The sequence below is a fragment of the Synchiropus splendidus genome, chromosome 9 (genome assembly GCF_027744825.2).
Source record: "Synchiropus splendidus isolate RoL2022-P1 chromosome 9, RoL_Sspl_1.0, whole genome shotgun sequence".
Taxonomy (NCBI): domain Eukaryota; kingdom Metazoa; phylum Chordata; class Actinopteri; order Syngnathiformes; family Callionymidae; genus Synchiropus; species Synchiropus splendidus.
The window spans coordinates 14182488-14208328 of NC_071342.1; the positions used below are offsets into that span (position 1 = coordinate 14182488).

The window sequence follows — 25841 nt, forward strand, 5'->3', positions numbered from 1 at the left end:
CACCAAAGAAAAAAATCTATAAAAGTCTAAAAATCTATCATAAGTATTAACTTATTAACTTGACCTAACAAGAGGATTAAAAAAAACTGCTACATAGTTTTTTTGAGTCCGCACTTTCAACACATTTGCAAGGCTGGTCTCTTTAACCGGTGACTTCTGTGCATTGGTGGACCCTGCAGGGTTAATACCGTCATCTATAGCAGACACTCATTCAAAGTAGTGGCTGTATAGACTAGAAACGTGCATCTCTCTCCTCACGCCTGTTATTTACTGCCGTGTAGCCGGCAGCTTGACACGTGAGTTGCCCACGTGTTGAAACCGTGACTGGCGTGTCCTGCACATGACATCATGCCCAAAGACGCAGTTGTAGAAACCAAATGGTAATATTTTCATTCCGGACAATGGCAACAGCAGTGTTGCACGGTAACTGTCATTCGATAACTTTGTTTGAAATGGTAACGGGTCACTGAAAAAGGTAAAGAGTAACGCTTTACTAAGTAACACATTACTGGCATGACTGATAAAGTGTCCTGGACATTTCATTGAAAACTTTTCGGAACTTATCATAGCCCTTCTTGACAGAGGGAATACTTCAGTCATCGGCTTCACTCCGCTTTTGCTACATAGTAGAAGAAAGGTATGAGAATTTTCTTCTTTTTTTCATGCCTTCTAACAGCGCCTGCCACTTAAATCCCTGTACCTGATTAAATTTCACTGCTACATGGCGTTACAAGAAACTTTGTGTCCCCCTGTGAAGGATAATTAAACCGTTCCATCTGCATTTAGTGCCTCGCAGCATCAGCACCGGTGCATGCTGGGATCACTTCACCCAACTGAACCTGTCAAGTTATGACTGACTGAAGCCCGGGCCGTGCCAAAAGGACATAGAGAAAAACCCATGGAATGTCCTCTAAACTGATCTTGAGTTCACTGCACTGCTGTGATTCAAGTCTATTAGCAAGTGTACGGAGGCGAGCGCTGCGCCTTAGCGAGTCAGCTCAAATCCATGACCCCGCTGTGACTGCGCAGAGGAGTGCGCACACAGAGACATTAGCATTCGGAAATAAAAGCCTCGTGCAGCTATATATGATGTTTCTTCACATGCATTGGGCATGTTGCGACGGTGGAAAAAACGTTTATCGAATGACAGCGAACCCAAGTCTGAGGGTAAATTACTGCTGATGTTCTGGCTGGCTGAGTTCCGGTCCAGCCTTTGTCAGCAACTTGGGGAGCAGCGGAGTTCAGGAGGTAAAGAAAAGATCAAGAGGTTGCTGCTTCACTGCCGTGCTCAGCAAGTCAATGCACCGTCCTTGAGCAAGTGGGCATTAAACAAACATTTCCTCGTCCTCAATTAGATGTGAGATTTATCGAACAGCTGGAGCAGCGGAGATTCTCCTGCCCGTCCTGCTGCAGAGACAAAGAACTTACTGTAAGCAAGTTACGTTTTTCTTTTATTTTGAGGTCTCCTGTTTAGCAGTGCAGCAAAAAATATGACTCTTTAGAGAAAGGTTTTATATCAAATAGATAAGTGCTACATATAAGCTGTTCTATAAATAATTTTTTTCTGCACCTACACTGTAGAATCTGGCTTCCGAAATGGATTCCAAACAGCCTTTAATTTACACCACTTGATTGAGAGTCTGCAACCCAATGTTCCAGAGCAACATAAAGCGCTATAACTCCTCTGCAGAGGCTCCCTGTGGCTTTGGAAAGAAAGTTAAGGTGTAAATAAATTCTAGCCGTGGACCCCTATTTCATTTTTGAGGTGTCGTCTCTCACTTTTGTGCTGAAGACCATAAAGTGAAAAAGAATATTTCTCACTAAACCAAAGTTTTTTCCCACTCAGATGTCGACAAAACCCAAAATTTAATTTGATACAATGTACGATTTAGTTGATGAAACACAGACACAAGCGCATCGCAAAATACATAAAAATACATAAATACATTCATTAATTTAATTAATAATGTGAAATATTAAGGAAAAATAATGTAAATTCATATACTTAATTGAAAGATATGCATTTCTGGGGGGGAGAAATAGAATGAAAGTACTAACAAACTTTATTGAATCTACATAATTGGATACGTTTTCATTGTGTATTCTTTTTTTTTTTCATTTGAAATATCATTGATAGCACTGACATAAATGCAATAACGTCATAGAAGACAGCACTATATTCATGGACATTGAAGGTAACTCGAAACACAGTCAAAATCGAATGATCTGTGCTTTGGCCCATAAACAATATTTTCTGAAAGCATAACCAAAATCTTCAGCAGTTTTTGAGTTATTTTGACAACCAACGTTGACAATCACAAGAGCTCCTTGGCAGAGGTGAAGAGCTATTCATATGACAAAAGTACTGGATAACCTTGACAGAATGATTTATTTACATGAACAGCGTAAAGTATTTTCTGACCTTAGAGATTGGGTTTTTTTTTCGTTGGTGGATTTATTCCTTTACTTATTTTGTTTTTCGGGGTGCAGCTGGAGGCTAAAGGCTACAGTGAGACACACAGCTGAGTTAAATACTTGATTTTACATCAGGCAGAGCATCAGTCTCCCTTGATTTGGACATGGTTTCTTGCTTCAGGCTTCACTTCCTCCTGAAGAAAGCAGTATTTTTTGCGAGTGAGAGGACTGCGATCCAAGAAGTCCCAGGTGCCTTTCATGTGACCGCAGGCTTTCACTTTTTACATTTTTAATAGTGGTATTTCCTCAGAACAGAGCCGGCAAAGAAATATCAAATTCTGTTTCTCACCTCCAGTCACGTATTTTGGAATAAAAATGTTATGATATGAATTAAAAGCAACGCTGACAGAGGAAGAAAACATCTCCGTGTGAAGCGCAGATTGCAAACCTTTCCCACCTACAAACGCTCATTCATACACGGTTAATAACAACACAGATGGCTTCAACGATGCCTCCCCTTCCTCTGAGCTAGAGTACAACATCAAGGTTTAAGCTGCCTTTGGGAGTTGGTGCAGTCTATTAAGTGACATTTGACACTGTTTAAATGCCAAACTCCCGCGAGGTGACAATGTCTTTTAACCTCGAAGATACTTGAATGAAATGGTGCAGGCCAAGTAATCACTCATAGCTCATCCCAGAGCATGGTCAGGCAAGCGTGTAATCATCTACAGAGGTGGAGCTTTTTAAAAATCCTTGCATTATGAGCGTTTATTAAAGGGAAGAACAAATAACCATAGTGACAAGAACTCTCTCATCGGAATAAATGACACCGATTTGTAGTCTCGTGCTTCCTCGTAATGACTTGGATGACCCTGACAAATTGATATTCAGCCAGCTTTTCTTCTGTAAAACATTTGACACCAGCATTGATTTTCTTGATGCGGCTATATTTGGAGCCTTTGAGGGGTCGCACATAGATCCCAGGGTATCGAGTGAAACAGGGGCCTAAATGTAATCCCCACCTATGAATAACAACATCATACATATTCTTTTGACTCCCTGGTTCTTCTGGTCTTGCTGTATTTTTGTCACTGTCTTTGTGACTACATTTAGTTTTCATTGCCACTCTCTCATGAGGTATCATGAAACATTAATGCAGGCTTGATGAAACCGTGTCCTAATTTTCAGAGGCCACTAGATGACGCTATTGGTTTAGAAATAATGTGCGGTTTCACTCAATCAGCAGACAGTGCCATCTGGTGGCCCCTGAAAATCACGGGACTGTTTCATGAAACCTCACCAACCATTCAATACTGTTTCATGATACCTCTCCTATCTATCACTTACACCCCTTACACAAGATCAAATCTGCTGGTCAAAACAAGCAGTATAAGTGATTGTAGCCAGGTTAGCGACAGGTTTATGACTAAAACAACAACAAAATCTGTGACTGTTGGAAAACTGAGTGTAGCAAATCCAATGACAGAAAAAGCTCTATCTTTATGCAGGCTGCATTTCTCTTGATCCAAGCGCATCTGTAAATGCCCTCCACCTTGACTGCAAGTTGGTATCTATTATGACAAGAGACATTAGTGATTCAGCAGTGGATTAATGCTGGCAAACGTTGACCTTTAAAGCTGTTGAAAAAATTCCCCACTTGCACATCTACCGATAATCATGAGATCAGACGGGAGGCAGAAAATGCAATTTCATGTTGGAATGTATGTAGGTATGTTCGAGTGGTGCAGAGTGGTGCATGACATGTATGACTGGTGTAAGACAGTGGTGAGGTGTGCTGCAGGTGTAAAAGAGGAGGTCAAAGTGGAGGTGGGACTGCACCAAGGCTCAGCTCCGAGACCCTTCCTGTTTGCTATGGTGATGGTACAGGATGACAGATGAGGTTAGACATGAAGCCCCTTGGACGATGATGTTTGCAGATGACATTGTGATCTGTGGTGAGAGCAGGGAGCAAGAAAGGCGAGGAATGAAGGTTAGCCACAGTAAGACGGAATACATGTGTGTGAATGAGAGGGACGCAAGTGGACAGGTGAAGTTACAAGATGCAGAGATGTGGTCAGGCCAGCAATGTTGTATGGTTTGGAAACAGTGGCACTGAGGAAAAGACAGGAGGCAGAGCTGGAGTTAGCAGAGATGAAGATGCTGAGGTTCTCTCTGGGAGTGAGCAGGATGGATAGGATCAGGAAGCAGTAGATCAGAGGGACAGCACATGTCAGGTGTTTACAAGACAAAGTCAGAAGGCTAGATTGAGATGGTTTGGACATGTACAGAGGAGAGAGAGCCAGCACATTGGTAGGAAGATGTTGAGGTTGGAACTGCCAGGCAGAAGGTGGAGAGGAAGGCCAAAGAGGAGATTGATGGAGGTGGTGAAGGAGGACATGAGGTCTGTAGGTATGAGAGAAGAGGAAACAGAGGACAGGATGAGATGGAGGAGGATGATCCGTGACCCGTGAAGGGAGAAGCCGAAAGAAAAAGAAGAAGAAGATGAAACAATTGACATAAGACTGGTGAGGAGGTGACCGCTGATTCACACCGACTATGGCATAGATGGCGCTGCTAAAATAGGAATGAGTAATGTTTTTATGTGGTGTGTTGCAGCGGTGGCGGGCAAGTTGGAGCTGAGAGGATCGTTCAGGCAGGAAATAAGTGGATAAAACTAAAATGGGTGAATGTTCAAGAATAAAGCGCTGTTTAAAATGCATTCGGTGACAATATAGATTGGGGAACACAAATAAAGTATGAATAAATGACCTGTTTATTTGTGGTTAATACTTGATGATTGTGTTTATGTCTCGAGCGAACTTCCAGGGTAAAATGTAGTCAGTCTTAACAAGACACTCATCTACACTTTACAATGAATTACAGGCTAATATGCTGCGGCGCAGCAACATGTCACGCGGAAGTGTGACGCAAAAGTCCACTTTCCCAACGTCAATGCATAACGCAATGTGAGAGCGGCTGCCTTGTTTATTTAGGGTAATAAATGTTCAACCTACAACATGACAGTGAAAAATGCTGTAGCTTGATACTTGACATCACTGATAAATTGTGTGGTCTTTGTAATATGTCAGTATTTGTCATATACCCAGGTAAGGTCTGGCGTTTTTGTGTCTTAAAAACGAACAAGGATCTAAAACAACTTCTGATGACAGAACACTAGTCTGACAGCTTTGTGCCTTCCCTACAGCAGAGGATTCATATGGGTGAGAACAGCGCACTGAGCTCCCAAAACACATCCAAAATGTAACAGCGCAACCATTTCCGCAGAAATTGCTGTTGGGTAATAAAGGCAATTATTCACTATATTAATGCCTTGAGAGCTAGATTGACAGGCACTGCTGGCACGCTCGGTTTCCCCATGTTTATGATGTGAATCCGTTTCATTATGACACTGTGCATATGCTACTCATCGGCGCAACGGCAATCTGGTGGCACTTTCCAGGATCAGTCTACATGACCTCACCTGGCTTATGCATATGTTGAAGTCTGCATTTGACATTAAAAACCCCGCTTCCACCTGCGCAGTTATATGGGGTTAAACAGTGCCGTGACACGATCCTGTTTGGTGTGGGAGGCGTTCCTGACCTTAGCTGTCCGCTGAGGGTGGGCTGAAGGTTCCCTCCTGACCAGAGCAAAGTGGTATGAGATGCAGTTGAGCAAGTGATAGTTCAATGAGGTTTCATGAAAGTGTTCTGATTTTCAGAGGCCACTGGACAGCACTGTCTGCTGTCTAATCTTTGGCTTTGAACAATTCTTTCAATGAATTCTCACATCATTTCACACCAAGAGCACCACCTACTAAGCTCTTAAAATAAGTTTCATCAACCTGTTACTCCTGTTTCATTGAACCCCATCGACCTATTACTAAAACTATGTATTTGTTCCATAAAACTTTGGCCCCTGGTGTTCCCCTGACTCAGCCAAAAATTCTGCCGTGCATTTGGTGAATGGGTTCCACACAATGCAGTTGCAGACTGCATCAAACGGAATCTCTAAAGACCAGTCCCAGTTTTTCGCTTGAGAATATCATGCATGTTGGAAACTGAGCAACTCTGTCGTCTCAGATAGTCTTCAATATTCACCTTCCATTACTATCACATGGAAACACCCTTTTAAATTCCAATCAGATATCTGTCCTTTTTGACTGGGAAAATGTCAACTGCAACTTGGTGAAAGGTCAGCAAGTGCCGGGTCATGACATCATTGACGCAAACGCTTGCTCCAGTCTGTAACTCAATTAACACCGACATGTAATATGATTTGTATGATCAATAAATTAATACATTCCTTCTGAAAATGTCAGCTGACCATATTTAAACTCTGACCGTCCACTGAAACAAGGGCAGTAAATTCAATGTCCACCAGGACCACATTCTATACTGTTGTGAGGGCCATGAAAAAAAAAAAAAGGAAAGTGTCACAGAGTCGCTTTTGTTTTTTTAATTATTTGGTATTATTGCTACTGCTTCCATTGTAAATACAGGCAAACTGAATGCAGAAAAAAGAAACTCTCAAGAAACAAAGCAAAATAAAATAATCACTAGAAAAATATTAAGTTTAGTTATTATTTCATGATATTGAAACAAAATAAACAAAAACTACAAAATATACAAAACAAAATAATAAATACAGTAATGGAAATATATTTATGTTTTGAATTTAAATTTGAATATGAAGTAACTTCATATAAAACATGCAAAATTTTAAAGACTTTTTTCGCATTAAGATTTTAAAATGAAGGAACTAAACAAATATAAGGGGAAAGTGGGAAAAGGTCAATACTATTAATAAATACATGGTAAAAAAAAATATGGATATGATTAAATTTCAATATTTAAAAAGTATCAGAAAAATTTGTAAAAAAACAACATTAAGTAAAGGTAAGTGCCCTAAATCAACGAATGAAATTGTGAAAATATAATATGCTGATAACAAAATGAAATTATTGATAGCTAGATAGCTACTGTTTACATATCACACCACAAACAATCCGAGAACAAAACAATGTCGAGGATATTCCTCCTCAAGTTTAGCAAAACGGTTGTATAATATTATTGGAGCTGTGGGTATATTAGCTTCTACATTTTCCCAACCATTAAATGTATTTTTATTTCCCAATGTGTGTTTCTCGCTTTTCTAGTTTCTTTTGTGTTTTTATTAGGGTTATATGTAATGTTTTTAATCTCATTTAAGCACACTACTGCGGAGTTATCCCACTATTCAAGGCAAATTAATCGCACATTTTGTGTCTGTTCTCAATGTAACTTCAATGGAGATTTGTTCAACATAAGGGAGGCCATTAATGTTTACAGTGTGGTAAACAAATATATGTATGAGGAAAGCATTATTGGTGTTGATAACATCTTCCTTATAGTTACTCTACTGACAGCTGTAGTTTTTATGAAAACTATACACACAGACACACAGTTCAGAGTGAAACGTGAGCTTTAAAATAAGGGTCCAATTAAAATATTCTCAACTACATCGAAATGACAGAAGAACAATAGCACTAATATTGGTTTGTTAATGTTCGTGCTTTTTATTATTCAGGCTCCTGAACCATGAAATGAATTTAAAGGCTATTCTTAGTACATAGCGAGAGAAGTGAAAGTTGTCAACAGCTCCATAAGTACCAAAGTCAATTCAGTGACACAGAATTTTCCTTTTTCCATTTAAAAGTTGGTTATCTTGTATAGTCCACTGCTACAGCACATTTAGCTTGAGATAAGAGGCTGGCAGGACTTTATCGCCTGTTGAAGCTCCCATCAAACCGTGACCCTCCTGGCTGTCTACACTTGAGTTTAACTACATTCAAAGTAAAAGCTGAGTGAGTCTTTGTGGCGCTTATTGCATTATCGGCAGGTTTTGTGTGCGTGGGCGCATGTGCGTGTGCTATAAGCTGCGGGGGCAAGAAGCGGTCTGTCCCCGGGAAAATATTCACAAGCATTACTTATGTCTCTGTCTATTATATAAAAATGCACCTGCCACATGTATCATAGCGTCTCTCAATAATCCGGTGCCATAATGAGCGTCTCGGGGCAAATGTGCAAAATTGCTCTAGTAAAATTGAGTAAAGTGAGCTGCCCCAGTTTGACACCGTCAGCTGTCACACTGTCTTGAAGATGCTAAATAGATTAATATAAATAGAAGACATGTTGACTGAGGAAGCTGGGGCGGCCTCCGATGACTTGTGAGGAATGTAGGGCAGCAACACAAGCAAACCTGATCAGATCCTTCCATTTGATAAAGTGATGAGAAACTCTTTGTATAAATGTCAGTGTGCTTCAGCCCTACTTTAATTTTATTAAAGCAGCTTCATACAACTGAAGACTGAGGCAAACCCAGACGATCGTTTTGCAGAAGTTTTACATGGTGTGATGTGTGGGCTCGAATGCTGACAGCAAGCAGGGCAGTTATCAGACACCATCACGGAACTCAAGAGATGAAAGGGGAAGTTTCAGTTTACTTTTTAACCCTGCCATCTGCCCTGTATTGACGCCCTTGGTCATTTCTTTTTCTACTGTTTTTTTGTTTGAGGTGCGCCATGCACACACTCAATGCAGAATGTGAGCTTGAGACAAAGGAAATCCGTTTAATTCTTTTCGATCTTAGCTTTTGACCGTGTTACCATCGAACTCATATCTCTTCAGTCACCAAGGGAAACATCTCTTCATCTGCTGCCAAATTTACTCATGGTGTTAACTTCTTCTTTATACTACTTTATACGTGCCATTTTATTTTTATTTATTTAATTTCTACATCAGGCCTGGCTTCCGAGCCACATGCGGCTCTTTTCCCACTTTCATGCGGCTCTTCACCAAACTCTGTCATTCCCTAAACTAAACGTATGGAATGTGTTTCACCTATTATTCATTGTTGTGTAATTCAGTGAAGTGAAGATGAGACGCTCCAGTCAGCAGCGTCACTCACACACACAGATCGGGGCATCATGTTATTGGTGGCATGAGCCACGTAAAAAAATAAATAAGTAAAATCAATTGTGCACACATTTCTATCTACGTCGCTTGATATTTCAAGGAGGATCACGGTAAAAAGTATGAATTTTAAAAACACATGCACAAGAGACATACGCAGGACGTGAACCAGCAACCTTCTGACACACAGGGACGTCCTTTCACCGCTATGCCGACGCTCAGTCACGTGACCAGCTGTTCAGGTTGAGCGTTACAACCTTACATATTTGTAGGATGTGGCTCTTTTCAGCAACAAAGTAAAACAATGTGACTCTTAGACATGCTAGCTTTTGGTCCTTTTACTATGAGCATTTTACTTAACTTATTTCAGGACGTCATCAGTTTGCCATAGGTAACATCTCTACTGCTGCCATATTTACTCACGGTTCTCAGCAGGCTTCTATTATAGGTTTATTTTATTTTCTTCATGCTAACCTTTGGCCAAATCATTCATTGCTATGCGGACGACATACCGATTTACCTACCCAGAATTGTTTTTTTTTTAAATAGAAGGTAAGTCGGTGTCTTATACCACAACTTTGACAGAATAAAGACTGAGACCAAACTGCATGCAGAAGCACAAGTCTATTAGCCCTATCAACAACCACATTTATTTCTTACCGTATAAGCAATTGTAGACATTAAAAAAAAAAAAAATTGCTAACTGTGCTTCCAGTTTCTTCTGTATTCAGTTTGATCCCGGTCTTATCTTGATCTTGCCCTTCGTTGTTCTCATTCTCAACTCTCCTGTTAGGGGTTTGAACTAAAACGCTATCAGTCAGTCAAAAAGGAAAATATTAGTCTTCATAATCATCATCATCATCATTATGCAAACTGTGCAGGTACTAGAACAAGTTTAATAACTGATATCAATACTCGATATTTTGGAACCTTTTAAGTTTTCTTCCAAGAAATGAAAATGTAATATATACGGTTCAAAGGATGTCAGGTGGAACTGTTGGCCGACGCACATTTCATCTCATTAAATCTGTCTCTCTTTGAAAAAAGTATGGACATCCTCGGCGTAATTGAACAAGAAAAAGTATCCGTTTAGATGTAAAAGTTTTGTGCCCCTTGCGAAATGGTTCATTGGCAGATGTGAGGTTTTTCCTGCCAGACCGGTCCTGGTCAACAGTGGAGCCACGTCCCTTAATTGAGCCTCCACAGTCTCAAATATATTTCCAATGATTCACCCCTGTACACTTTCAAGTTATTCACTTGAAAAGACACAAGAAACTGACACGCAAATGCGCCTTAACTAATCCTAATCTGACTTTGATAGAGAGGCTGCAGTGTTTTCCATAACAGGTTGTGGCCAAAGCAACAAACAAGACCGTCTGACAAGTCTGAGTCAGCAGACAACTTTGCTCCTCCAACACCTGAGAGCATGAATCACACGTCCCTATATATAGCTGTGGTTGGCTTTCTAATGTAAGAAAGTCTACTTTTAATAGACTTCCAGCCTAATATTACATTCCTGAATGGGTTTTGGCACCAGCTGCAATGACAAATATAGATTAACGCTCACAAGGAAACACATACTCAAGAGCCGATATGATCAGAGCCAACATGTCTTCATCTTCTACCAACCTTTTAATGGACCCTTTAAATCTCCCTGATTTATAGAAGACAAGGACGTGATGGGTTTAACTGCCCATGCCATATCTTAGGTACTTTACTGTGCGCTGGGGTGTCAACTGAAAGCACCCACAACCTCATTTAGAGCTACAATTACTGAGAAATGGTTTTGCTCATCTATTTCCGTCCTCTTCATTTGGTCCCTAAGTGTAACTGCCTGTTTTTGATGGTTCGAATGTGTAAAGTTGGCCCGCCCCATTGCTTAAACCGTGAAACAGACTGCTGAACATTTACTCTGGTGTATTTTAGGAAGCAACATTTTCTCTGTTTCTTCACAGGGCAACAGATCTATCTTTGTTTTCTGTTTTATCTTCTTTGTTTTCTAGCCGTTCCCATCAGGTGTGGCCACAGCCTTAACCTGTATTGGTCACCCTTCCTAGTCCCATTAATCCTCTTCATCTTCCCCTTCTCTATCAATGAACCTGTATATTGCATGTAATGTATTGTATATTGAACCTGCTGCATTCCTCTTTTTCTTTACCCTGGTGCCTCCATTTCTTCAGCGACACTGTGTCTTCTCTTGTCGGCCTCACTACTGTCCTATAGAGTATCTCTTGCTACTGGTGCAACTATTCTGTCATCGACAGTCATCTCCACCCTGCCCACAATCTCCTCTTCACCTCCCTTGTTCTCTGTCCTAGTTCACATTTTGCAATGCAATGACCACACATATGTTATGTTCATGCTACAACTTCATGTTCTACAAGAAATTTGTGTTATTTAAGACTTCCCACGGGGCAGTTCTTTAATTTTGCTGTGTTTTAAGATTAAGATTAAGATTCAAAAAGCCACCACCTTTAGATACCATAATGTACTGCAGCTTAAGGGTATAAACAAATTTGTTTACAGAAAAGCTGTGTAAAAACAAACAAACATTGTGCCGTGACTGCTGACTATAGTCAAATTCAAAAACATAATACTATAACATTTCATGAAAGACATGCGTGCAGTCGTAATGAGGTGTATGATAAGAAATCTATGGAAGTGGGATTTAAAGTGAATATATAATAAAAACAGATTTAAGGTTTTACTCAACCCTATCTTGGTTTTAATAAGTTAAACCATAGTCAATCTTTTGATCCTCAAATAAAGGAAGAAGAGTCTCCAAATGAAAAATAGCATCTTTAGTTTAAAAGCAGCGCGAGGCTTGCAGTCGTCTTAAAATCCATGGTTTCTGAAGTTCTTTTTAATCGTCCTATTTACCATCTGCCTGTGAATTCTGTGCTTACTCTGTTTTGTTACTCTGTCCTGCTGTCTCATTGTGCCCACTGTTCCTTTTATTTTTGTTTTTTCCAAATGCGTAGTGAGTCTGAAGAGCCTTACTTGCTCGTCATGCTTTTTTTTTTTTTAGATAAACAATGAATGCAATGATATCGCAGAGACTCCTGATGACATTTTGTACCCCAAACTGATCTTTGCAATATTGCTAACTACTACATTCATTTAGTGTCATGTAGTTGAACTACATATCTGAGCTACAATACCCTGCACACTACACTTGTATTTTGCACTGTATCATCTAGTGCTGGGTCGATGAGGTTTCATGAAACACTGTCCTGATTTTCAGAGGCCACCAGATGGCGCTGTCTGCTGTAAAATGTTTGCACATGAACCACTAATTCAATGAAATCTCACATCATTTCTAAAACCAGAGCGCCATCCAGGAGCCTCTAAAAATGAGGACACCTTGCAATACTGTTTCATGATACCTCATCTGCCTATCACTAGTATCAAGTAACTGCAACTACTTTTTGGATCGTTGAAATATTTCAACGACAAACTACTGTTATTGAAATAAAAACAAGTTTACATCTCATGTCGTGAAATGCTCCTAGTTTATTGAAGCTTCCAATCATTATTAGAAATTTACACCTGGCTACACTGTTATCATCCCCAGTAGTGCTTCTCCCAACTACGGTGGCCTCAGTAGGACATAATGCAAATCTCACACCACGTGAATCATTTAGATTTGTCGGGGACAACACGCCAGCCACTACTTATCTGTCAACGTGCAAGCCCATCGATGACCATAGAAGCTGGTACTGTACATTATGTTGGCTATAGACGCATCTATAGACCACACCCATATGCACAGTCCATGTATACATTCTATATACACCATAAATGAGTGTAATAAGCAAAAGTAGAGGCTAAAAGTCTTCCTCAAAGTCAGAAATGTAAAAGTACAGTAGCTTCCCCGACACCGCACATATAATCATTTATAGGTAGAAAGGAGAAGAGACTATGTGGAAGGAACTATGTGGAACTCATGTCGCCAGAGTTTCGGGAAGCACCTAGAAAAATCAAGAGAGGACTCGGCCCCACTACAACACTTTTATCTCCATCTAGTTTTCCTCTCCATGTTTCTTAACACTTGGTCCCGTGTAAGATCAAATCATATCGTTTAAAAAGAAGAGCAAATTACTTTAAGAAGACATACGGGATTGAGTTCAAAGAGATTCTAAGATAATCTTCAATTAATATTTCAACGAAAGCCAAAATTGAAATCCCCGAAAGGGATAACAATTTCTTCTACGCAAGCGCCATCGGCCTGTGACCAAAACTGGGGGGCGAACTGAAGTCACCAGTGGCCCCAGACTCACTTTCATTCTTCAAAGCGATTTTTGGAGCCACATCAAGGGCAGCAAAGCGCGTGTGTTGATTCGTGGCCTCTGACGTTGAGGCAGGAAGTGTTTGGGTGTCGTGTGCAGAGCAGTGGAGGGATGCCGCTCAGATGCAAAAAAAAAAAGTTAGTCGGGGAGGCCCCTCCATCGCTTTCATATCACCTCCCCACAAACGAAAAAGATGTAGCCGAAAGGCCATAGGGGGTTGGGGTTTTTTTACACATCAAAGTGAGATGGCAATCCAGAGAGAAGCCCACGCAACAACATGAAAAAAGACTTGAGACGGAATCTGAGAATCGCCCCTTTTCCTACTGCAGTCAGCTGAGTCAGTTTATGTGATCCACTTGTCTGCTAATCTGACTGGCTGCATGAGGAGTGGAACACAAAGGGTGTTATCCCTCCACGGAAACAAACATATCAGCTGCAAATCCCTTCAGGTTTTACTGCAGCATCCCGTCGTCTGACATGGTTACAGTAAATAAAGTTTCTTCTCCGCTGCTATGGGATCAATCTCCCCGCTGCTGCTTTCAATTAATGTAACGTGTCAGGTGGATCACAGTGTAGCTGTACGTGCAGAGGCCAAGGTCGGAGACGGACAGCTTCAGTCGGCTGGAATTATTACCTGGGTGTGTTCATCTCTCTGCTCAGCCTTTAACTGAAGCTAACAGGAGCAAGCTAAGCCCATCTATAGGCTTTGCTTTACATTGAGTCACCGTCACAACAGTTGTTCTTTCCTGAATGTGATCAATAAAGGCTAAATACTGTGTCCCTTGAAACAAAATAGTATTTTCCTCATAATGTGAGGGCATTAAAGAAACTCAGAAAGTCAATTAAAAATGATTTGCCAGTGGAAAAGGGTAGAAAGAATGTTGCTGCTCCTATGAAGTCCAGTCTTGGCACCACAATTAAGTCCATTCAGACATCCCCTTCTGACTGGCACACCGGGGCTGTAGGTCACTTTGGGCCAGAGGCAGAGAGTTGGCACTCACAAGAACACATAGGCACAACTACCAATTAACCTGACTGTTGGCCTGAGGGAAACTCGCAGGGTAACACGGGGTTGCTGAAGGGGTGAACATAGAGCTTGATGAAGCAATGCTGTTATGTTCAGGGCGCAGAAGATGATCGTCTCATCTTTTAACCCTTTCAGTGAACAACGATTCAATAGTGTTCTTCTGCTCTAAGTCTTAATGTGAAATTTGTGCGCCGGCCACTATAGAGGATACGAGTCACTGGTCACTGGTCAGCTCTTGCCAGGACAAAATACAAAAATAAACAAAGACAACAAAAAAGCAAGATGGCCGACAAAGGGCGCACAGGGGACACATGACTACAACAACTGTGGAGCAAAATCATTTCCACATGAACAAGTGGAAATTCTTAAAATGAAAGGGGTCATTCCTTGAATCAATGCAGTTTTATGGGTTTTAAAAGTAAGCATGCTTTCATTAAGCATTATTTGCCTGTCGCTAACTTTAAGCTAGACCACAGTGAGACAGAATGAATAGTCATTCTCTAAGTGATCAGTTGGCGACTCAGTGCCCTAATTTTCAAAGCTCCATAGGTGGCGCCCATGGTTTAAAAATGTTGCGTGGTTCCATTGAAGTACTTGTTCAAAGCTAAAGATTGTACACCAGACCATGTGCCATCTAGTGGCCTCTAAGAATCACTGTTTCATGATACCTCATCCGCCACATCACTGCAGTTCTCCGCTGCAGGGACTTGTATAGTTCAGGGTCAATGAGCACTTCAGATCAGAGGAGTCGAACTCAAGCAAGGAACCAAATTTTAACCGTGGCCTCGGAAATCTATTTTCATTGAACAGCCTATAAATGGCACTCCATTCACAGGAAATGAGTCTAAACAGACGGGAATGTCTGACTCAGTAATTGGAGGCTTGAGTTTCTCCGTGGCTGGTGTTAATAAACATAAATTGTCCGTCTCCACTGACTCCGCCTCCAACACAAAAAACACTATTTCCATCAGCATTTCCACCATTCGTCCAACTACTTTCATCTCCATCAGTTGTTATTTCAAGCTAACAATAGACAAGCGCTGGCCAAAATTCAGCCTTTGTGTATGGCACTCTTGCCTTACTTTTTCAGTGGTGTCTCTTAGCTGATTAAAGTGTTTCTTCAAACATGACTGAGTCCTCTGGTACTACAGTACCTTTAGAGAGATTTTCTGTTTTACTTGAAAGTCCCTGAGAGCACTTTTTTGATGCAAAGCTAAAAGCTAGGATTGAGCAGGGGATGAGTGGCTGTCTAAAGACTCCAACATCAGACATGCAAAGCACCGAGCCGCTGGCCCGCGAGGTCCGCTCGAAGGGACACTTGCTCTTTTCTGACCTATCGCATGAGCAAATGTTAAACGAGAGCGAGCGGGGGGGGGCGTCTCATTGACATTCCCGCTGTTTTGGATGGGAGTGTGACCGAAATGAAAACGGCACCCATGGGTGCTCTCTTGAGAGAGCAGTCTGCCATGGCAAATATCAAGCCAGTCAGATGTCAGCGGTCCCTGCCAGAATGTGACGGACGACTGGAGAAGTTGGAGAGAAGGCGGCTGAACAGATTAGATGAAAAGTTGAATTAGTCATCTTCAACTGAAACTTAAAAATGAATCATCTAACAGACTTCAGATCTATCACCTTTTGAAATGCCACCCGGCGCTCACATCTCGAAACAAGATTCGAGATAAGACGAGACAACATAACTGCCTTACTAAGTAAAAAACAACAAACTGCAAGGCCCCGTTTTCAACACCAGATTGATCCTCAGAATAATAGTTTGAGGGCCATGTCTGGGGTTAGAGATCTGTAAGCACCTGTTTAGTTTGCCTAATGGGAGGGTCACCTCCTCCTGAGTCCTCTGTCCCTCACTGGCTCTTGTTTCACTAATACAGAGATGAGCTGTTGGCTTGGTTCCAGGTGAAACAGTTGCGTACTTTCTTTCTTTCCTCCGGTTGTCAGCCCCATCATCAACTTGTTTGCATGATACCTGCCGTCTTTTATTTGTTTTGCAATCATTTATTTCTTAACTGATTCTGATTTTGAACTTTAACTCAATGGTTAAGTGCGTCTTAAACAAGTCCTTCTTCTAGAGAGCTAGACTGGTGATCTGATTGTCCCATCACTCCAGAACCAAACGGTCCAGAACCACAGATTAGAGCTTCATGGAAGAACTGATCCTGGAGTGAGAGGTTGAAATAAACTTTTTATCTGATATGCACCATCATTTTATCACGATTTAAGCAAACCAGAAGTCACCCACCTATAGTCGACACCACCGTTCCAACAAAATAAAAAGCTCCAGTAAAATCCCATCGTGGTCGGAGCGCGTCCGCCCGGATCCCGGCGGCGATGGCTGCCTCGTACTGCCTGAGGAAGGAGTTGAGCTCCTGCAGGCTGATGTTGAAGGTCTCGCTGAAGTTGCGGAGCGTCCCGTTCCAGCGTCCGTGAGCCCGCAGCTCCGAGGGCCTCTCGATGGCCGAGAAGACCGCAGCTCCGCACAGCAGGTACACGAGGATGAGGATGGCCAGCAGCACGAAGCGGCCGTTGTCCTCGTTGAGGTGCAGGGAGCGGCAGCCCTGCAGTCGCTGGCCGGACATCATCCAAATTTCAGCACCAGAAGCGCGTCGGACAGCGAGCAGCTCCACATCGGAGACGGCGGTCAGTGGTCGCCGGGCGCACTTTTGGACCTGTTCTCCTCACTTAACCAGCCGCGTGGGCTCATGGTTGCGCCGGAGTGAAATCACCCTCCACTTGTGAGCGTACATCCTCAAAGATCCGCTGAGAGTTGGAGACAAGCTCGCACTGCTGCAGTCGGGCTGACTGACTGCAGATGACAACCCCGCGCGCGGCTCTGTGCTGGAGACGAGGCTGGATGGAGGAGTAGTAGTGTCCTCTGGGTCCCCTGCGCCAAAACATGTCTCCGAATCACCCAGAGCAGGTCTCACTCTTCTGCTGACTGGACTTGGAGGCTAAGCAAAATGACTTTCATAACGGTGAAGGCGTGTTTCACGGGTGTTGCGCACACAAACGGAAGGTCTTACATAAAATGACGAGTCCTTGTTCGGTGAAAACTATTCAGATCTCTGGGGAAAACTGGACGAGAGAATGTGATCCACGTTCCGTCCTCATTGTCGGTCACGAGCTTCCAGTCGGGAACAAAGAAGTAGATAGCGGAAACAAGAGATTTTTCTGAGCTGAATGGAAGGTTGAGGAGCTCAGTCATCCGTAAGAGACTCAAAGTAGAGCCGTGTTGGCTTCCACAGAAGCCAATTGACGTACCTAGAAAAAAGTTTCAAGCATCACAATTTAAAATTTTAAAGGTAGAATTTTATTTTAATAGTTGAATTTCTTTAGTTACATGACAAGTGAGCTGAATGGTTACAACAATAATGTGACATTCATTACATGATAATAATTGACCTGCCTCCAATGCTGCATCATTCGGCTATTTAACACTGAATTTAAAGAGATTTGGGGGTTTGGAATGTACTATTCCACTATATAACATACTTCTTTTTAATCAATGCAAAACAAAACAGGCACATTTTTCGACTCAGCTATTAAATAAACAAGTGAACAAACAAGTGAGTCCAACTGGGGGGAGGCCCTGGGGCTGACCCAAGACACTCTGGAGGGATGCCTTTCATGTCATGAGGGAACAGCTCAGATTTTCCCCAGAATACCTGGAGAAAGTTTCTCAGTAGCCTGGGCACCAACCCAACCTCAGGGGGGATTATTTCTATCACACTGAATTTGTGCAAAATCATTTAGATCATGTTTATGCCATTTGACGTGTCAAATAATTTGATCTTAACAGTAGAATAGTGACAGAAAACCATCCGTTATGACAAGGTCACCATCTGTCTTGAGCTATGTGATTGAGACCTTCACATTTTTGGCCAATGTGTTGAGGAGTCATCATGTTGTGTCAGCCCATCAAGGTAGCTTTGAGTTCTCTTCGTCCTTGAAAGACAGTGTGACCCGTCCATAATCCCCATCATGATTGAAGCAGTGTGGAAGCCAGCAAAATGTCAAACCGATTATTGATTGAATGTTGCTGGGGTCATGTTTTTCAACCATCATCTCTTAATCTGCAACATACTGTTCTAAACATCCTTTGCTGTGAGATGGTAAACTCAACTGAATCATTTCACTGGCTTCATTGTTAAGGATTCTTTTTTTGCTTGCTTCCTTGCAGCAGAATTAGCCCTTATGTTTGTGTCTTTGAAACTTGCTGTGTGTGCCTGCTGGTGTGTGTGCATGTATTACAGGATCTTGATTTAAAGTATTCTCCTCACATTATTTTTTGCCTGTGAAAGAAGGAGTAAGTCATGGGCCAGAATGATGTTTTTATTGTTACACTTCAAATTACATTAATTGTCCTCCTTCACTAGCAACCCATAACACTGGAGACCATTCTTTTTGACATGTCACCCGGGTCGATCTTTCATCGTATTCCCTTAGACCTGCAATAACTGAACTGCCATTATAAATCTTCATATGTAACATTTGGTTGTTGTTATGATTGGAAATTGATCTCTACCATGTGTCTTTGTAGCTCTAATGGGCCACATAAAATTACTTGGAGGGCCGAATTTGGCCCCGGGCCTTTAGTTTGACACTGGCCATAAAGGCAGATCATGGTGAATGGTTTCCTTGGGTTTTTTTTTATGTGTTTATTGCTGCTGTTTGCGGCGCTATTGTCTTCAGCCTCAGCATAGTGTAAATGAAATGCATGGATGTAAATCATCCATGGGTGTGAAGGTGAATGAAAATGGTTCTTTTCACACGCGCCCTTTGACAGATTATGACCTGAAGTAAATGAAAGCAAGAATTGCGAATGAGAAAACGTGATATGAGATGAAACGGCTTCAACATCCCCTCTGTGGTGACACCAAAGTGACAGGCATAGCACAGTAGTCCGTGCTTGAATGACCTTCACGAGAAAACACAGGCTTAAATCACTGTTTAAGGGGGAGAAAGAACAATATCGGTTTGAGGGAGCTACCATCATCAAAATCGATACTTTTAATCCATGAAAATACCTGTGAAAATATTGATGGAAGGTTTGAAAAGAAAAAAAAGAAAAAGAAAAAGACAGTTCTTCAAGTGAAGAGGTTGTTCACTCGCTTGAGAGGACACCTTTGTCACCGCGAGCTTCTCGCATGGAGAAAAGACACTTGTGAAATGGCTTTTGAAAAAGACGGCGTTACGGCAGGGCAGCGGGGTCGTCATCGATTATTCCCTCTAATTCGGCTAATTGCCTTACAAGTATGAAGGCACGGTGCAGAAGAAGGGCGCTGCACCATCCGTCCTTGTCTGGTCAAGCCATTGCCTCTGAAGAAAGCACAGACATAATAGAAGGCAGCATCAAAACACACACTTTGCACACATGTGGAGAGTATCCATTGACTTAATTAATGCTTAAGAAAATGTCTTAACGCAGAATACACTCGTAAATTATCCAGCAAAATGCAACACACATTACTGGCCGTAATGTGTGTCATGGGAGGTTAGAAGAAATGTAACACCCCATTCCCACACCCAAGCCCTTCTTCCTGCCTCACATTCATTTGCATTCTAATTTCTTTTATGTCTTATATCATGTTGGATGGGAGGGGGAGGAGCCTGCACGAGGCACATTAGAGTATTTCAGATATTCAGCGCAGACACTCTTACCTCCAGGCACTTTAGTCACTGCAGTCCACCTGACTGTGAGAGGAAGCAAGAGCCTGCACACTCCACTCCTCAGACTGCAGCGATGAGGCTTGCAGTATGGACAAATATAAGGGACAGTTTGGGACAAAATAAGGAATCTTATTTCTTAGAAATTACATTGTGAAATTTTCACGTGGGAAATTTTGCTTACGAGGGAACAAAAGAAAACGGTCTTTTAGGTCCGTTTAAATGTTTGGTGTCAGAGGTAGGATGAAGAGGACAGCTCAGAAATATTCATGTAATAAGTATATATTGTAGCAATCCAGGCTGGTTATCAGACTTTATGTTGGATGTTTGTGTTGTTTCCACTTATTGGGTTTGTTGGATGTGTGTTGAGGTGACTTGGCGAAAAAATAAACCTGTGTCTCCCAGTGGACTTACTGAAAGACAGTTGCTGGAGCACGTGTGAAATCAAAATCTCAATCAAGATGCATTCTTCAAGTGACACAACAATATTTTGAAGCAATATCTTAGGTTACGTGACATGAGGGTGCTAAATATGTGTATTCTATGTTCACACTGAATGTGAATGTGTGTGAATGAATGCCACTTGTATACCTTATAAAATAGTGTCCATCAATTAAGCCAAAAATGTAAGTAAGTAGAGAAACTGTTTCACACACTTTGTCAGAGGGAACAAAGGAACATCCACCTCCCACTCCTCACACCACCCCGCAATTACGACTACACATCATTTCATATTATTGAAAGATTCTTTGTCTAAACCATACAGTAAATATTGGACGACCCTTTAGGTGGACTGGTAACACAAGTATGGCCGTACAGGCCTCATGTTGCCCACATTCAATTATACATGCTCTGTAAAATGTTACACAACGGATCGACAAAAGTTCCACTATAACTGTTAGAACTGAGATGAATATCAGTTTGATGAGTGGAAAAGTTCAGGGAGTGTGTTTTCTGTGTAGAAACAGGTTAATTGGAGACTTCTAATCCTTTAACAAGAAGAGAGTGTGGGTGGCTCTGTGTCATTGATTTATGAGGCTCTCAGGAAAAAGAGCATTTGGGGACGGGTTGTTGACCATTCATCAAATGGAAAGTTTAGAATTGTTTAAATAATTACCCACTTACTTCAGTGAGCAAAATATCTGTATAACTAATAACTTCATGAAATGCACTGAATATATTTAATGTACATTTTCAGTGTTTATTTATGACTATTTTTCTTATATATATTTTTGTTTATTACAATATTTGTCGCTTTTTTTCAACAAATTATTAAATTGAACAGACAATTATACACATCTAATCCCTTTAAAGCATCTGTTTAAAGTACTTTTAATTGAATAAATACTGACAAAGCACTGTACAGTTACACTTTTTACACATCATGTTGTTGGATCACCTTTTCATGCCATCGTTTCATCAATTCATTCTGTGTTTTCAAATATTTTCTCATGTTGAATTAACTTGTATGACTTCAATTTCTTCTGCAAACTAAGAAATGCATGAAAAATGTGTCCTAATAAAGAGAAAAAGATGAATTTCTTTCACATCATGAAAGAAACTGCAATTTTTTTCCCATCACTGAAGGGTGAAGGTTGCATAATGGACTGAGAAGAAGTGCAAGAGAACAAAACTGCATCGATTCTGTGGAATAAAATAGGACGGTAAAATATTGAACTTCATTTAAAAGGCGCTCTCAACCTGTTCTGTGGCCCAAGTGTCTATTTTTCATTGAATGTGCTGGTGACTACTGGAGGTTTGTGCTGCAATGATGTAAGCCAGATTCATTCAGTCATAATCACGTCTATTCAGCCGAGACACTTTTCGCTCAGTCTGCAACTTCACACACAAGAGGCTTCATCAGCAAAAAGTTACACGCGTCAATAAATACACTTATATGTAAAAATCTCATTTAAATATCCCCATGGCGCAGCCGCTTCAGCTAATGCAAGTGTTAAATGATAAGTGCCCCTCAGGGATTGCTTTGGATTGGCCTGGAGCAGGAGGTACAGAGGGCACGCAGGGGGACAGACAGCGGGGAGACAATCCGTCAGTACGCAGTGACGAATTCTCCTGCGGTGAATAATGATCAGGAGACAACGGAGGACGCACACCCACTTATTGTGAGAAATGAAACAGGGAAGTGGGCGAAGAATTTCCCCGAACCCTGCTGAGCAAGAGCAGCACACGGAGATCGAGAACATATTGTTAAATCAATCATTGTGTCATTAAAAAAAAAAAAAAAAACATGGTGGAGTAGGTAAACGGAATGGTGATCGGATGTGATCTTCCGGAAGAAGAAGAAAAAAAGAAAACAGCAGAAAAGGTCAGAAGGTTGATTGATTCCGATCTACTGCGACAAAGCCAATTTGCACTCATCGATCGCAAAGATTGAAGAACCCTTCAAGGAAAAGTATTCATCCCAAGATTACCTTAAAAACACCAGTGACTAAAGCACTTGAAATACATAAACTAGATGTTGGGAGTGTAAAATAATGCATTCCTCCTGGAGGAGCTCTCCATGGTGCTACACCAGAAAGCCCTAACAAGAAAGCTCATTTCAGCATCATAATATGCTTTTTCTTTAGGTTGTTTTGTTTGGTTTTTGTTTGTTTTTTTTAAGGAAAACTCACCAACGTGTGTTTTTGTTTTTCCAGAACCCATTTACTAACTAGCGCCATCTGCCTAGAAGGGTTTTCCATCAAGAATCCAATTATGTTTACATTCCACCAACAATGGCTTCAAGCTGAAAGCAGAAAGTTTGACATTACGCCGAGGGCATGTTAGCCCTGCTGCATCGTAATGTGGAACATTCATGCCTTATATATATATGTATAACTATACATGACCATTATGTTTGGCACAGAGAAAAAAAAAAAAATATATATATATATATATATATATAAGGAAGCTACTTTCCTCAATTTAACTTCCTCAGTAGGGGAGCACACATTTTTGAGGTTGGGGATTAGGAAAGGTATTTGAATTCACCCTTTGTCCATCTATCCTTTTCGTGAGGTTCCTCTGACTAAACAAATATTCTACAAAGCCCTTTTTTTGTGGTTGTCTGAAGTCTGAAGGGTACAGTAGTTAGCATGCATCTCACTTTTCTCAATTTAAGACAGACACGAGCAAAGGCCCAGCCTGCAGTGTCAATTTATGTGGCCCCTTAATGTGAATTATTGAAGGTACACTGGGAAAAAAGGAAGAAAGAAAGAGCATTAGTAGGAACTAAAAGTCCAATAAGAAGTTGTCACGGATGAAGCTCCAAATTCAGAGGCAAATTTTGAAATCATTTGGGGTTCCAGATTGAATGTGGTCATAATCTCATAAATCGGAGTAGTGTGAAATCGTGACAGCAATTATGAAGAACAGCAGTTATGAAGAGCAACAGATGCAGGACCCTCACATGAATACCTACATATCCAGCCTCTTTGCTTTCATATTCCAAACACCCTTCAACCGTTAATGAAACTTTTGTGTGCTTTATACCCAATATTCTCTTTCTAATAAGCCATAAGTGGGAAATCTTCTACTTAAACCTCCTCAAAACAGCGGCCCATTTAGCGCTCTGTTTATGACACTTCCCTCCAACTTGCTCACCTTTTTACCCGCTCTCTCCTCTCAAGGGCAGCCCGCAGAAAGGAAGGATAAAATGTGCACATGTCGTAAATTTTTCCAAGAGTAAAACAGCTCAAGGAGAATGAAATCAGACTATTAAGTGTTTCTCTGAGCACGACGAGACGCACTCATGGTATGGACGAGTGTGAGACAATGGCTCGGCATTATTGACAGTGATTGAAATTCCACTCACGGTTCCGTGTGTTGAAGTTTGCATAAAGTAAAACTCATTACAGTAATCCCTCTGATGGTTTGTCTTCTAGTGATTGTCTTCTTCCAAAGGGGGAAGAGAAACATGTCTTTCATGTAGGGCATTTCGTGCCTGGATATTACACAGCAAAATCTGTATCTCATTTTTCAAAAATAGATCCAGAGAAAGATCTTATCCTCCTTTATTCCCATCACAATTCACCATATCATCAGCAAACATCATTGTCCATGGAGACCATAACAAGGCGTTACATGATGGATGATATTTATGGAGGAAAATATGGTGGTTTTCAGTTAGGAAGGGGTTTGTTTAGTCTTTGATCTGATCATGGAACTTGTTAGTCAGTCAACTTCAGTGACAGATAGAGCTACGTATCAGCTCCTCCCCGTCTGTCCTTGCCATTTCCTACACACAGTCAATGGTCCTTCCTACAATGGCCGACCTACTTCACAATCTTATCTCACCTTTCGCTCTTAGCACCTACCAGCTCCTTCTGTATTTCAGTTTTAGAAGGTCTGATGAAGGCTGTTTTTCACTTCAAGGGCTTCAAACAAAGCTTACTTGTTGTCACAGTGGCTGTCTCATCTGAAGGACTTGGCAGACCTTGAGTGATCATACCTTGAGTGAAGTGTGTACAATAGGTCTTTTATTGTTTCCCAGATATTCTCACCAAAACATGTTGATAGTGTTTTTAATAAAAAGGAAATATGGGCTGCATGACAGACCCAAAATATGTTGCTGAAATATTTAATGAAACTTTATACCTGTGGAAAAAATCACAACTGATAATCTTGAAATGTCTCACCGTTTGTTGTGTGTGAATTTTAGCAAGCGATGTTTGGCTTTTTGAATCATGGACAGGACTAACCAGATGGTGCAGTTGCCCGGCTTCAATTGTTGCATTCTATAGACGGAAAGGAAAGAAAACACTAACCGCATCTCTGGCGAAAGTGGAGCATGCTCCCTCAGAGGGAATAAGTCAATTGATCTGAAGTATAGATTCTTCCAGTGTACTGTATGTTGAATCATCCCCTGTTAAAATGGCTGTTCAGGAGTCGAAACTTCTATCCATGAGGATGACAGCAGCTTTGTCTTTCATCTATGGGGAAAAGACGTCAGCATGTTGTGTAACGTAAAGAAATTGGAACACAGTTCATGTTCTGGACATTAATAATGGTTGGACTATTCATGTCATCGTGCCGTCCCTCCCCCGAGTCCAAAACCCACGGTATATTGATGATCACATTTTTGAGAGTGTCTGTCTTACGGTTGGATGGATTTTAACTCTAGCAATTTACAAAAAATGTCTAGTGCTCACACATATTGTGAAATTCAAACTGTGAAATTCATGACTTTTAGATTTTACATGTTACATTTCTGATGGTGTTGGTTTGTAAACAACTTATCTCAACAAAGTTATGGCGATTTTCAGGACAGAAATGGGACAAAGAACATGTGATAGGGTTTTATGGATGATATGGGTCACTGTCTGAATCCAGAGAGAAATTATTTCCAGCTCCGTGATAGGACACATTTTGACCAACTCAACAAGGAATTCAAAACAAATAATGTTACAGAATTCTTGATGGAGTTGTTCCCTATGACAGAGAACACCATGGAAAGGTCACCAGTAGATTGCAGGGCCG

At 41.2% G+C, this 25841-nt stretch overlaps 1 protein-coding gene across 1 annotated transcript in view; it reads right to left on the reverse strand.

Moving 5' to 3' along the window:
- The window catches only part of kcnk12 (potassium channel, subfamily K, member 12), a 39055-nt gene extending 21496 nt beyond the window's left edge, over positions 1-17559 (reverse strand). The window contains exon 1 of the mRNA XM_053876071.1: positions 16939-17559. Within this exon, the coding sequence (XP_053732046.1) occupies positions 16939-17278 (340 nt within the window). The 5' untranslated portion in view covers positions 17279-17559. The remainder of the gene's footprint in view (positions 1-16938) is intronic.
- Between the last annotated feature and the right edge of the window lie 8282 nt (positions 17560-25841).